The sequence below is a fragment of the Nomascus leucogenys genome, chromosome 8 (genome assembly GCF_006542625.1).
Source record: "Nomascus leucogenys isolate Asia chromosome 8, Asia_NLE_v1, whole genome shotgun sequence".
NCBI lineage: Eukaryota > Metazoa > Chordata > Mammalia > Primates > Hylobatidae > Nomascus > Nomascus leucogenys.
Window position 1 is genome coordinate 100,653,720 of NC_044388.1, and position 12,660 is coordinate 100,666,379.

Below are 12,660 nucleotides of genomic sequence, written 5' to 3' on the forward strand. Positions count from 1 at the left end.
GACTAAACAAAGCGAATCCTCTTCCTTCCTCTGTGAGTTATAGAGATTGTGGCATTTCAGTTTGAAGAAAAAAAAAATCCAAAGCATTCCCGCATTCCCTGTACTATAAAGGGTCAGGGTGATGACAAGGGGGTGCACAAGTCTTCCTGGATTGAAACCCAGATGGTGTGATGGATTGTGTGTGGCAGTCCTGAGGGCGAGGAGGGGTCAAACAGGAGGGCAAATGCTCACTGCCTGCCTCCCGCACTGCAAAGGTCCCTTTTCCCACCCCAGCCACTCACCTTGATTTAGGAAGTTAATTGCTTTCATGCAAGCATACTCCTCGTTGCTGACCTTTAGCTGATGGAACTTGTGATAGAGGTAGATGAGCCGCTCGATCACCTCCATCCCTTCATCACTAAATCTGGGGAACAGACACGGGTGTTAACAGTTGGCTGTGACACCAGTAGGGGCCAGGAAAGGGCAGCCAGAGAGCTCCTACAGCTCCTTAAACAGGCTGAGCTTGGGGGAAATGGGATCCAAAGCCACTTGGGAAGTACAGGCAGATCCATGCTTTGTCTACAGGCCAATGTAGCTCATGCAAGCTGCTTTTCCCAAGGTCAGGTAGAGTCAATCTAGGTTCAAATCCAGCTCCATCACACACAAGTTATGAGATCTTGGCAAGGTCATCTGACTCCTCTATGCTTTGAGGTCCTCCTCTGCAAAATGATAATGCTTGCATTCTTGGGCTAACAAGGGCCCAAGAAGGTCTGGAATATAAATGTGGAGAAGTACAACATTATTAAGATACAGCTATTGTTGAGATTCAGCCTCTGCTATCAATGGCAGCTGCCATGGTGACTCTATGTGAGCCTCTGCCACACTGCAAAAAAAGCTGCTGATTGATTTGCTTGTGTTAACTGCTTCCAGCAGAGCTGAGGTTATGCATAGTGAAAATTTTTATTGGCATCCCTGACTTTGGCAGGAGGGAGGAAAATGTCAATTGAGTTTCCATACCACGCCATCCTCTGTGCTGGGCACTTTGTGAGCATTATCACATTTAATTCTCTCAACCCTATGGGCTAGGTGAGATAATCATCAGCACTGTACAGATGAGCAACTGAAGTTCAAAGAAGGGAGGGGTCTGGTCCACAAATACAGTTAATTGGTGGACAGAGTAGGAATTTGGAACCTGAACCCAAGGCCTTGGTTTTTCCAATATCTAAGGTGGTGTACCCTAGCAGAAGGGGCTCAAAGCCCCCATGCTCCTTTCTTTGGGTCTAGGAGTGAGCTCTCTGAGGAAAGACCAAGTTTTAGGCAAAGGAGCCCCAGGCTAGGCCACCTCAGGGGATTAATGTTTTGGGTATACTTCATACCAGAGATGGAGATACCATAAAATCAAGGAGGCAAACACTTAACCAGGAAGCAGGAGTTTATAAAAGAAGAGGTCAAGCCTGGCCTGAGTCATTCTAGGAGTGGCCTGGCTAGTGGGCAGTGGGTCCCAGATAGGCCTTAAATATAGCTCAGTCACAAAGAGAAGCAGCTTAGCTGCAGGCCTGCTTCCTGGTGAGATCTTCAGATCTGCACACTACAGACCTGTGCCAGGCCAAGAAGGCCCTATCTGGATAGGGTCCAGAACACCTGGGGATGAACTATTGCTTTCTGGAATCTACTGCTTTCTGTGTTAACTTTGAAGGCTTTGCAGGCTTAGGCTTTCTGGACAAGCAGGACACTTTCTCTTGCTTGGGGAAAGCCTGGCTCTGGTTGGGGCCAGAGGCTCCTGCCCTTTTTAAGCACCAAGGGGAGCCTCAGCAGCAGGTAGAACTAGTTCTCCGTATCCATGGGTTCTATATCTCTGGGTTCCACCAACTGCATCAAAAACATTTTTTTTACAAAACAATACAACAATAAAAAAAGACAAATTTTTAAAACACAGTATAATGGCTGGGTGTGGTGGCTCACACCTGTAGTCCCAGCACCTTGGGAGGCTGAGGCAGGCAGACTGCTTGAGCCCAGAAGTTTGCGACCAGCCTGGACAACATGGCAAAACTCCATCTTTACAAAAAATACAAAAATTAGCTGGGCATGGTAGTGCGTGCCTGTGGACCCAGCTACTCGGGAGGCTGAGGTGGGAGGATCACCTGAGCGTGGGAGGTTGAGGCTGCAGTGAGCTGTGACTGTTATCACTGCACTGGCCTGGGCAATAGAGTGAGACCCTGTCTCAGAAAAAAAAAATAAAACAAAAAACAAAAAACCAAACCAACCAACCAACCAAAAAACCTAAAAAAGAAAAAAAAAACACCCCCCCCAAACAAAAAACCAGTGTAATAACTATTTACATGGCATTTACATCATTTATATTGCATCCAGTATTATAAGGATTCTAGAGATGATTTAAAATATACAGGAAAATATGCATAGGTTATACACAAATACTGCACCATTTTATATGAAGGACTTGAACATTTGTAGATTTTGGTATCCATGGGGGTCCTGGGAGCAATCCTCCATGGATACTGAGAGATGACTGCACATGCAATTTGGAACGCTGACCTTCAGCCTTGGCATGGCTCCCAGTATGAGCTGGGGATTCTTTTAGCTGATTTGAGCTACTATGGCTGACTCAGTTTCTCTGCACCTGGCCCAATGGCTTTTACAACTTTACTGATACATTCCCAGCCTGGCCGATAGATTCATATTGAATAACCACAATAACCACCTATCTATAATACCGTTTCTACCACTCTACCATTTGTTGAGTGTCTGCCACCTGCGAGGCACATTAAGTATTCTACATTTAATCTTACTGATATTCCCAATAAATTCACAGAATGGATACAAATCATAACCCCCTTTGTTTACATGTGGGAATGAAGGCTCAGGGAGTTATTTACTGAGTCTCTATTATGTATTAGGCCTTTTCATATGCATGCTTACACTTTACCTTCCTGATAACCTGGAAGGATACATAGTAAGTATCACTTCCATGTTAGGGATGAGGAAGCAGAAAAAGAGGTGGCTACCCCAAGGTTGCACGGGATGTAAATGGTAGTGGTGGTGAGGCCAATGTTCAAACCTAGGTTTTCTAATTCCAAGCATATGGACTTTTCTCAGCACTACACTGCCTACCCTTGATCCTGTCTTGTTCTTAGCTGCTACCTGGAAAAGGCTAACCACATACTACCACAGGGGACCTTAGGAGTTGTGTCCCCACAGCAACTCAGAGCAGGGCCCAGCCCTGGGAGGATGTCAGGTCTGCTACAGTGCACAGAACTGCCCCTGCAAGTGCCTCCAGGATGCTAAGACTTGCAGGAGGCAGTGTGCCTGGGAGTGAAGACCACTCCTCATCATAGCACTGTGTTGGATATTTATGTTCTTGAGAGTGGGGAAAAAAGTTCTTTACTGCCAATTTCTTTCAGTATCTGCCTGGAGGGGTGGGGATGAAATGGGGTAGGGCACAAAAAAGGAGGACACAAGGGGAGAGGCAGTGTCAGCATCTGTCTGGTGGCCGAGTATGTAGCAAGCAAAGATAATGCTCTGTCCTTTAATCAGCAACCCCTTGCCCCAAGTGTTCACTCTGGCACTCCAGACCCTGCAGGTGTGTGGCTATCAGCCAGACCCCTAGCCAGGAGTGCCAAACCTGTTCCTGGCTGACTCTTGACCTGAGGGACACAAAGGAGTTCCCAAGTGGCTGGCCTGTCCATATGCCCTAGATCTGCCCTTTCTCTTGGGGACAGCACATCCCTCTTTTCCAAAATTCCTCCAACAGGCAGCCACCATGGACCCCCAGCAGTGATGGGGGCTGGCAGCCAGCCTAGCAGCCCCCACTCAGTCTCCACAGCCTGACTGCAAAGCTTTCCTCCACACCCCGCATCCCACCCCTTGATAAACAAAGTTGTTCTCTGTTTCATGGGCCTGCCTTTGCCTGCAGCCGTGCCTCCTCCACATCTGCCCACTCCAGTTTTAATGCCCCTGTATTCACTGTCTACAAATTATCAGCATTCAAAGCCAGAAAGTTGGACAAACACACCCATTCTTCTTCTAGGTTCCCATTACACAAGCATGCTGGGACAAGGAAAACATTCCTGCCAGGATCCCCCAAACCACTGGACCATTCAGTCAGCAACTGAAACTGACACTATGTAAGTTATGTCCCATTAAGGAGGCTGAGAGACTCAGTTGTCTCTTTTTCATTCATCTAAATGCACCTACCCCCAGGAGTGGCCATCAGCCACAACCTTAGAGAAATTGCCATCTCAGCACCCATGTACAGACTCCAAGATGAAAACTAAGACTAGTTTCAGGACAAATTCCAGAAAGTCAAACCTTTTGAAAATGCTCTGGGAAAATAAGAATTTAGTATAAGGCAATGTTAAGGAGGCTGGACATTGAAGCACAACAGATACAGGTGATAAACTTAGCTCCATCTCTATCTTGTAGCCTTTAATTTTCACCTCTCTCAACCTCATGCTCCTCATCTCTAGAACAGGGATAATATCAGTGCCAGTCACACAAGGTAGCAGTAAGAATTCAACAAATAATGTATGTAAGGCACTTAAGATAGAACTTGGCATAATTGTTAGCTGTTATCATTACAAATAGCATCATCATCATCTCTCCCATTATTGTAGCAAAAATAAAAGCCTGTTTCCTGAGCCTTATAGTTAGGCAGGGAAGCTGGGAGGCAACTTTCCAGAGATCTAGCAGAAATGGAGCTGGTGCTCATGAGATAGAAGTGCCCATTAAAGCCCATCTAGCTCAAGGCATCTTCTCCTGAGAGGAGTCTTGATTAGGGCCAGGAGCAGTCACTGGCTGGTGCTACAATCTGCTTTAAATCAAATTCACCCGGTTCACTGTCTGATAACAGTGTGATTAAGGAATATGGGCACCATAAATTTGATTCAATATTTGAGAAGAGAAAAGGAGGTGATCATGTATCATCTGGGAAAAGCCTTTCCATGACAGCAGGAACTCACTTGCACTCAAGAGTTGTGAAGAAGTAAAGGCCATCTGGGGGAGTGGCAGCAAGGCAGTAGCAGGCAAGGTAGGAGAGTGTTATGGCCAATTACAGACTCCACAGCCTGGGTGTCTAGCAGAGCGGTTACTGCTTTCCAGTGGTTCACCTGACTCTAGAGGTTCTTCCACTTCCTATGACCTCCTAGGCAGTCCTACATGCATCTCAGACTCCACAGACACCTAAACCAAACTCAGAGTTACTCATCTCCCATCCTGTTCTTCCCTGCTCCTTCATCCTGGCTAAGAAAACTGGTGCCCAGCTGCCTGGCTAGTCCAAAAAATCAGCAGTCATCACCAACATTTTCCACTCACTGAAGTCCCACTGACTTTATCTCCTTGACATCTCTTGGCTTTGTACTCCCCTCTCTGTCTCCACAGTCACTGCTGCTTTGTCCAGGCCTTGTTCTCCTTTACCTGGGCTATAGAACAGCCTCCTTCCTACCCAGCCACCATACTCCAGTCTTGTCCACGCCAATCCATCCTGAACTTTACTGCCATAGAGATCTTTCTAAAATGCAACCTGACTGTGTAATTCCTCCACTTAAAAACTTCCCAAGATTTAATACTATTTACACAACAAACCCCAAATTATTTAGATTGACATTTGAGCACCTTCATGACCTGTCCTGCCTGTATCTTTCTCTCTAGTCAATTCTCCCCTCATTTCTCTGTCTTAGATACATTCTCTTTATACCCTAAATCCACAGAATTGCTTTTGATTCCCTGCACATAGCAACCATCCAGGATCTCTAACTTCTGGGACTTTGTGTTATCTCCTGCCTTCCTTCCTTCCTGTTCTCTACAATGTACCTAGAAATTCCCACTTCAAGGTGCAGCTCAAATGTCTGTTCCTCTGGTAAGTCTTCCCTGACCCTGTGAACAGACGTACCCACTCCTCGGTCTATGCTTGTACAGTTCTCTTCAGATGCTCCGCCATCTCCACCAACACAACCCTGCACTGTAAGCTGTATCTGCTTCTTTTTGCCTCCCAGTCCCCTAAATCAAAGATAGGGACTCTGAGTCAGAAACCATGTCTGCATCACCTGTGATCCCAGCTTCCTCCCCACAAAACACATGATACTCAGTAAATGGCCATGGAATCAGAACTAACATGTTGAAGTTTAACTGTTATTTTTCCATCAATGGATTCCACAGTAGAGTCCTAACAACAAATCCATTCCTATTCTCAGAACCCACTTGACAGCTCAGCAGCAACACATGTTCTAAAGACAGCAACGTTCAATAAAACTTTATGTGGTGATAAAAATGATCTTTATTTGTACTAGTAGCCACTCGCCATGTGGCTACTGAGCACTTGAAATGTGGCTGGTGCAAATGAGAACTAAATTTCTAATTTTAATAAATTTACATTTTAAAAGCCACATGAGGCTAGTGGCTACTGTAGTGGACGGTACAGCTTTAGATCCTCCTTGATCAGAAAAATTCCTACCAAGGAAGGAAAAGTTTCCTCACTACTCCTGCTGTTATTGACTTTTGCCTTGGTCTTGGGGCTTAAGGGACTGGCTACAGTGAGATACGATGCCTTATGAAGCTCAAAGCCAAAGAGAACCCTGTACTGCCAGTGACCCCTGCCTGCCTGCAGAGGGCCTGGGCAAACCCATTACCCAGAAGTGGAATCCAAAGGCTGATCTTGTAGTCCCAGGCCAAACTGGTAGATTCCAGGCACCCAGAGAGGCTGGGCTCCTTGGGCCAGCTCTGCAAACCCTGACAGCATCAGAGCAGGCTGACTGCTATCCAAACACCCCTATGGAGCAGAGTTATGGAGCAGGAGACAGGAATTTGATGGAAACAATGAATTAGAGTCTCTGGACAAGGGGTTAGGTCAACTGCAAAATCAGATAGCTCTATTTACCAGACAGAGTGTCAGCTGGGTTCAAAACTCTGTCATTTACAGATCACCCTGAAGCCAGTAAGCATCATTAATAAGGAAATACTAGAAAACAAGTACAGAGAGTCAGCAAGCTGACTCCTTCCTCCCCTAGCTGTGCAAAGGGCCCTTGCACGTCTTGGAGTACTGTTCTCTGCTTGAGTCTTGGCTTGTCTTTATGCCACAACTGGGTGGGAGGGGGAGATGGACCCCAGTTCTGTGAAGAAAAGTGTAAGGGCTGCTACTTTCCCCTCTCCAATTTTCATGGATAGGGCGTCTTTTTTTTTTTTTTTTTGAGACAGAGTCTCACTCTGTCGCCCAGGCTGGAGTGCAGTGGCGCAAACTCGGCTCACTGCAAGCTCTGCCTCCCCGGGTTCACGCCATTCTCCTGTCTCAGCCTCCCAAGTAGCTGGGACTACAGGCGTCCGCCACCATGCCTGGTTAATTTTTGTATTTTTAGTAGAGACGGGGTTTCACCATGTTAGCCAGGATGGTCTCGATCTCCTGACCTCGTGATCTGCCCGCCTCGGCCTCCCAAAGTGCTGGGATTACAGGGGTGAGCCACCGTGCCCGGCCAGGGGCACCTTTTCTTTTCTCCTTCTTGGTGCCCTGGAATCCCATGACTTCCAGTATTGTGAATTGGCCAATAAAGGTCATTTACTGAAATGTCTATTTAAATACAAATTAAGCATTATAAGACTTTTTGTTTTTTTTTTTTTGAGACGGAGTTTCGCTCTTGTTGCCTAGGCGGGAGTGCAATGGCACAATCTCAGCTCACTGCAACTTTCACCTACCAGGTTCAAGCGATTCTCCTGCCTCAGCCTCCCGAGTAGCTGGGATTACAGGCATGTGCCACCACACCTGGCTAATTTTTGTATTTTTAGTAGAGACAGGGGTTCTCCATGTCAGTCAGGTGGTCTCGAACTCCCAACCTCAGGTGATCGGCCTGCCTTGGCCTCTCAAAGTGCTGGGATTACAAGCATGAGCCACGCGCCTGGCTATAAGACTTTTCATATGGATTAACAAGGCAGAAAGTCATCTCAGCAGATCATCTGTCTTGATTTTAGGGGTCAGAAAATATGGCCACCCTGTGCTCCAGGTCTGCAGAGTAAATGAGTAAAAAGTGTGCTTGGACAGGCCCCAGAACAGCAGGGAGACGACCCACTCTGGACAGGGAGATTTTAAGGATACTTGCCAGCTGGGATAAAATTTTATGCCAGAAAATGACAAAGAGAGTATCTCAGTCTTTTAGTCCTATCCTTTCAACATCTCACCACCTGTCAGATGGAGTCAAAGAACCTAAGCTTTTCAGGCAGGCAGGCATATGCTCAAATCTAAGGCTCTGGATTCAAATCCCAAACTCTTACGGGGAAGTCTCTCTGAATTTCAGTTTTCTCATCTATAAAATAGGCACAACACCACCTATAAGGCTGGAGGCTGTGAGAAAAAAAGAAGACAATTAAAAATATCTAGCCTAGGCTGGGCGCAGTGGCTCACGCCTGTAATCCCAGCACTTCGGGAGGCAGGTGGATCACGAGGTTGGGAAATGGAGACTATCCTGGCTAACACGGTGAAACCCCGTCTCTACTACTACTTTTGTAAATATACAGAAAATTAGCCGGGCGTGGTGGCGGGCCCCCATAGTCCCAGCTACTCGGGTGGCTGAGGCAGGAGAATGGCGTGAACCTGGGAGGTGGAGCTTGCAGTGAGCCAAGATTGCACCACTGCACTCCAGCCTGGGTGACAGAGCCAGACTCCGTCTCAAAAAAAAAAATCTAGCCTAGTGCCTGGCACACCATAGGTACCAAAATGACTCCTAGGTCTCTTTCTTGGATTGTAAACTCCAGTTCAGAGCCTCTCTTGCCTTGTAGGCAGAATTTATATTTTTATTTTTCCTGGATGCATTATCTCAGTAATCCAAGTATAATAAAGATCAGCTGGGTGCGGTGGCGCACACCTGTAATCCCAGCACTTTGAGAGGCTGAGATGGGTAGATCACTTGAGGTCAGCAGTTTGAGGCCAGTCTGGCCAACATGGTGAAACCCCATCTCTACTAAAAATACAAAAATTAGCCAGGCGTGGTGGCAGGCACCTGAAATCCCAACTACTTGGGAGGCTAAGGCAGGAGAATCACTTGAACCCTGGAGGCAGAGGTTGCAGTGAGCCAAGATCGCGCCACTACACTCCAGCCTGGGCGACAGAATGAGACTCTGTCTCAAAAAATAATTAATTTTTACAAAAATTACAGCTTAGCATTCTGCTAAGCTTGAATGCATAAAATGTATTCGTAACAACCATCTTACTGGGGAAATTCTGTTATCACCCCATTTTACCAGTTCAGAACCTGAGGATCAGAGACTTGGCCAAGGTCACAAATCTAGTCAGTGGCAGAGTGAGGATTCAAATCCAGGCCTATGCCGGGCGCGGTGGCTCACGCTTGTAATCCCAGCACTTTGGGAGGCCGAGGCGGGTGGATCACGAGGTCAGGAGATCGAGACCAAGGTGAAACCCCATCCCTACTAAAAATACAAAAAATCAGCCGGGCGTGGTGGCGGGCGCCTGTAGTCCCAGCTACTCGGAGAGGCTGAGGCAGGAGAATGGCGTGAACCCGGGAGGCGGAGCTTGCAGTGAGCCGAGATTGCGCCACTGCGCTCCAGCCTGGGCGACAGAGCGAGACTCCGTCTCAAAAAAAAAAAAAAAAAAAAAAAAAAAAAATCCAGGCCTATGAGGTGTAGTGCCTATCCTCTGAAGGGCCAGGCAACTCTGCCTTACAGGGATGACAACTGTTTGGTTGTTTGGTATTTCTTCCCCAGCCAGGAGCCCTCACCTGTGTAGCTCTTCATCGGAGGGCGAGTACTTGGCAGTAACATCAGCCAGTTCCCCGAAGATCTGCTTGCTGTAAACGGTGAGGGAAGACAGCAGGATTAGCTCCTGCCACGTAGAGCTCAGGAGGCACGTGTAATCCTTGATTGAGAGCTCGCAGAAGAAAGGCAGTTTCTTGATCCAGGCAATCTGCCTAAAGAGCAGCTCGTCGGCCAGGCGGCAAAGCAGGGCAAACAGTTCTGCCTGTGTCACAGCATATCTGAGGGGCAGGGACAGGGGAAAGTCACTTTCATTGGTCAGAGGGTGAGGATAAGGGTACAGAGAGAAGGTAGTCCCAAGGGCACAAAGAGACCCTGGCAGTGGGCTCCTTGCTCCATGCCCACGGGTCTCCAGTTCCATTCAGTGTGATTTTCTGATAAAGGGGGAGGGCTGAGGCCAGCAGCAAGTTCAGGGCTGGAGAGGTGGGTCTGGTGAGGAAAGGCTGCCGAGGGGAAAAGAGACTTAGAAATGTGTGCAATTGGCTGGGTGCAATGGCTCGTGCCTGTAATCCCAGCACTTTGGGAGGCCAAGGCAGGTGGATCACTTGAGGTCAGGAGTTCGAGACCAGCCTGGCCAACATGGTGAAACCCCATCTCTACTAAAAATACAAAAATTAGCCGGGCGTGGTAGCATATGCCTGTAATCCCAGCTACTCGGGAGGCTGAGGCAGCAGAATCACTTGAACCGGAGAGGCGGAGATTGCGCTAATGTACTTCAGCCTGGGCGACAGAGCAAGACTCTGTCTAAAAAAAAAAAAAAAAAAGAAAGAAATGCGTCCAATTGTCAGGGAATATGACTTTCATTGTTGGTGTTCTCTAATGTTCCACGTCTTAGAGAAAATCCAAGTCACTCCTGTTCAAATTCTGGCAATGGAACTCTAATGGGGTGGATCTGATGCCCACCCAACAAAGGAACTGGCACAAAAATAAGCCTCGCGTCCAGACCACTGAAGAGAACAGAACAAGTTCAGAAGCTTTTTCTGCTCTCACTCCACCCCCTGGTGGTGAGTTCAGGAACCAGCACTGCTCAGCCTTTCCTTTAAGATAAAGCTGGAATAAAAGGGGCCTTTGAGACCACAGACTCACAGACCCAAGAGTTTCAGCTTACTTCCTCTCAAGGCCCCTTTGCCAAGACTTTTCCTCACACTCCTATATCTAAATTTTTTTGTTTGTTTGTTTTTGAGACGGAGTCTTGCTCTGTCACCCAGAGCTGGAATGCAGTGGCACAATCTCGGCTCACTGCAACCTCCACCTCCTGGGTTCAAGCAATTCTCCTGCCTCAGCTTACTGAGTAGCTGGGATTACAGGCGCGTGCCACCACATCCAGCTAATTTTTGTATTTTTAGTACACACGGGGTTTCACCATGTTGGCCAGGCTCGTCTGCAACTCGTGACCTGGTGATTCGCCCACCTAGGCCTCCCAAAGTGCTGGGATTACAGGCATGAGCCACCACACCCGGCTTCCTACATCTAGATTTACAAAGGGTTTGTGTGACCTCCTTGTGGGTAGATATTTTAATCTCCTCTTCTGAAACTGGAAACTAGCTTAAGAAATCTCAGGATACCTTCCTGGGAGGTCTAAGCTTGATAACACTCAAATCGCTTATGCTCTAGGCCAAAGGAGTAATGGATGCAGCAACGGGTAGGCCCGAAGGCTGAACTATTATCTCCTCAGGTAGAGTTGACTAAAGACTGAAAGAATACTCCTTCCACCCATCAAGCCTGCACTTAAAGTGGTCACATGCCACCAGGCTAGCCATGGGGATGCTGGTGAGGGGTGCAGACAGGCTACAACCAGCTAGGGCTTTGTGAAGGAGCCTATATCTGATATATAACTATTCCCAAAATTACTGCTCATCTCTAGCATGGAAGTGCTCCGACCCATCCCAGGACCTGGCTTACCTAGGCCCAAGCAGAAACAAATGCCCTTCTTATCTCAATTCCATAGGAACTGGAAAGTAACCTCAACTCCATGAGAAAGGATGCTTAAGGAAAAAATAAGAGATCACTGGTTTCAAAGATAACCACAGATTTGGCCTCTGACACTTGAGTCATTATCCCCCCAACTCATTCTGAAGCCACGGGTATAGGAGCCAGGGAGCCAGTGGGTGTGGGGTAGGGACACTTTGAGACTGCAAGGGGCCAAGAAGGGTGGAGCTCACTCACCCATCTTCGATCAACATGGGCGTGCCCAATGGTTCCAGGTCCTCGGCTGATAACAGCTGGTGAATCAGACTGTATGACTGGGGATCCAGGCTGCGAGCTTGTGGGGGCAGAAGTGGTGAGTGGCCAGAATAGCTAAAAAGGTGCGGTATATATTGGTAATGTGGAGGCACAGACATTCCCATGTACTGTTCCCTGAATGCCATGAATCCATTTAGTTCCACAGACCTACTGGAGAGAAAAGTCTTGCGTCAAACAGAGGCATGGCAAGTCTAGTAATTACTCAAAGGAAGTGAGCCAGAAGGTGACTTTAGGTATTCTTTGAACATGAGGTATGTGTCTTCATCAAGCCAGGGGGCATAATTAATAGTTAAGTTCATGTCTCTCCTACTAGATTTCCATCTGTAAGACAAAGACTCTATGGGTATATGAATGTTGGGGTCACCATTGGACACTCAGTGCATGGCAGAGTAGCTAATGAATAAATATTGGTTCAATGAATTCTTTGTATAGGTGCCATGTCTGGACAGTTTTTTAACAGATACGTGTAGACTATGATGACAAAGTGGCTATTTGTATTATAATACTGCTAGGAAAACTAAGGCACAGACAGGCTAAGTGCCTGGCTAGGCTACAAAACAAATCCAGCATCTAGCAAGGAACCCGGCATGTGGCAACAACCCCCTAAATAGTCCAAGGAAAGAACAAACGAAGGAGCACCTGAATGGGATAAAAGCTTTAATTAAATATGAA

The 12,660-nt window shown here is 47.2% G+C and overlaps 1 protein-coding gene across 1 annotated transcript in view; it reads right to left on the reverse strand.

Annotated features, from left to right (window-relative positions):
- Positions 1-12,660, reverse strand: part of NR6A1 (nuclear receptor subfamily 6 group A member 1) — a 253,739-nt gene that overhangs the window by 4,110 nt on the left and 236,969 nt on the right. The window contains exons 6-8 of the mRNA XM_030817800.1: positions 11,911-12,138; positions 9,711-9,965; positions 282-403 (exon numbers count right to left, since the gene is read on the reverse strand). Of these exons, the coding sequence (XP_030673660.1) occupies positions 282-403; positions 9,711-9,965; positions 11,911-12,138 (605 nt within the window). The remainder of the gene's footprint in view (positions 1-281; positions 404-9,710; positions 9,966-11,910; positions 12,139-12,660) is intronic.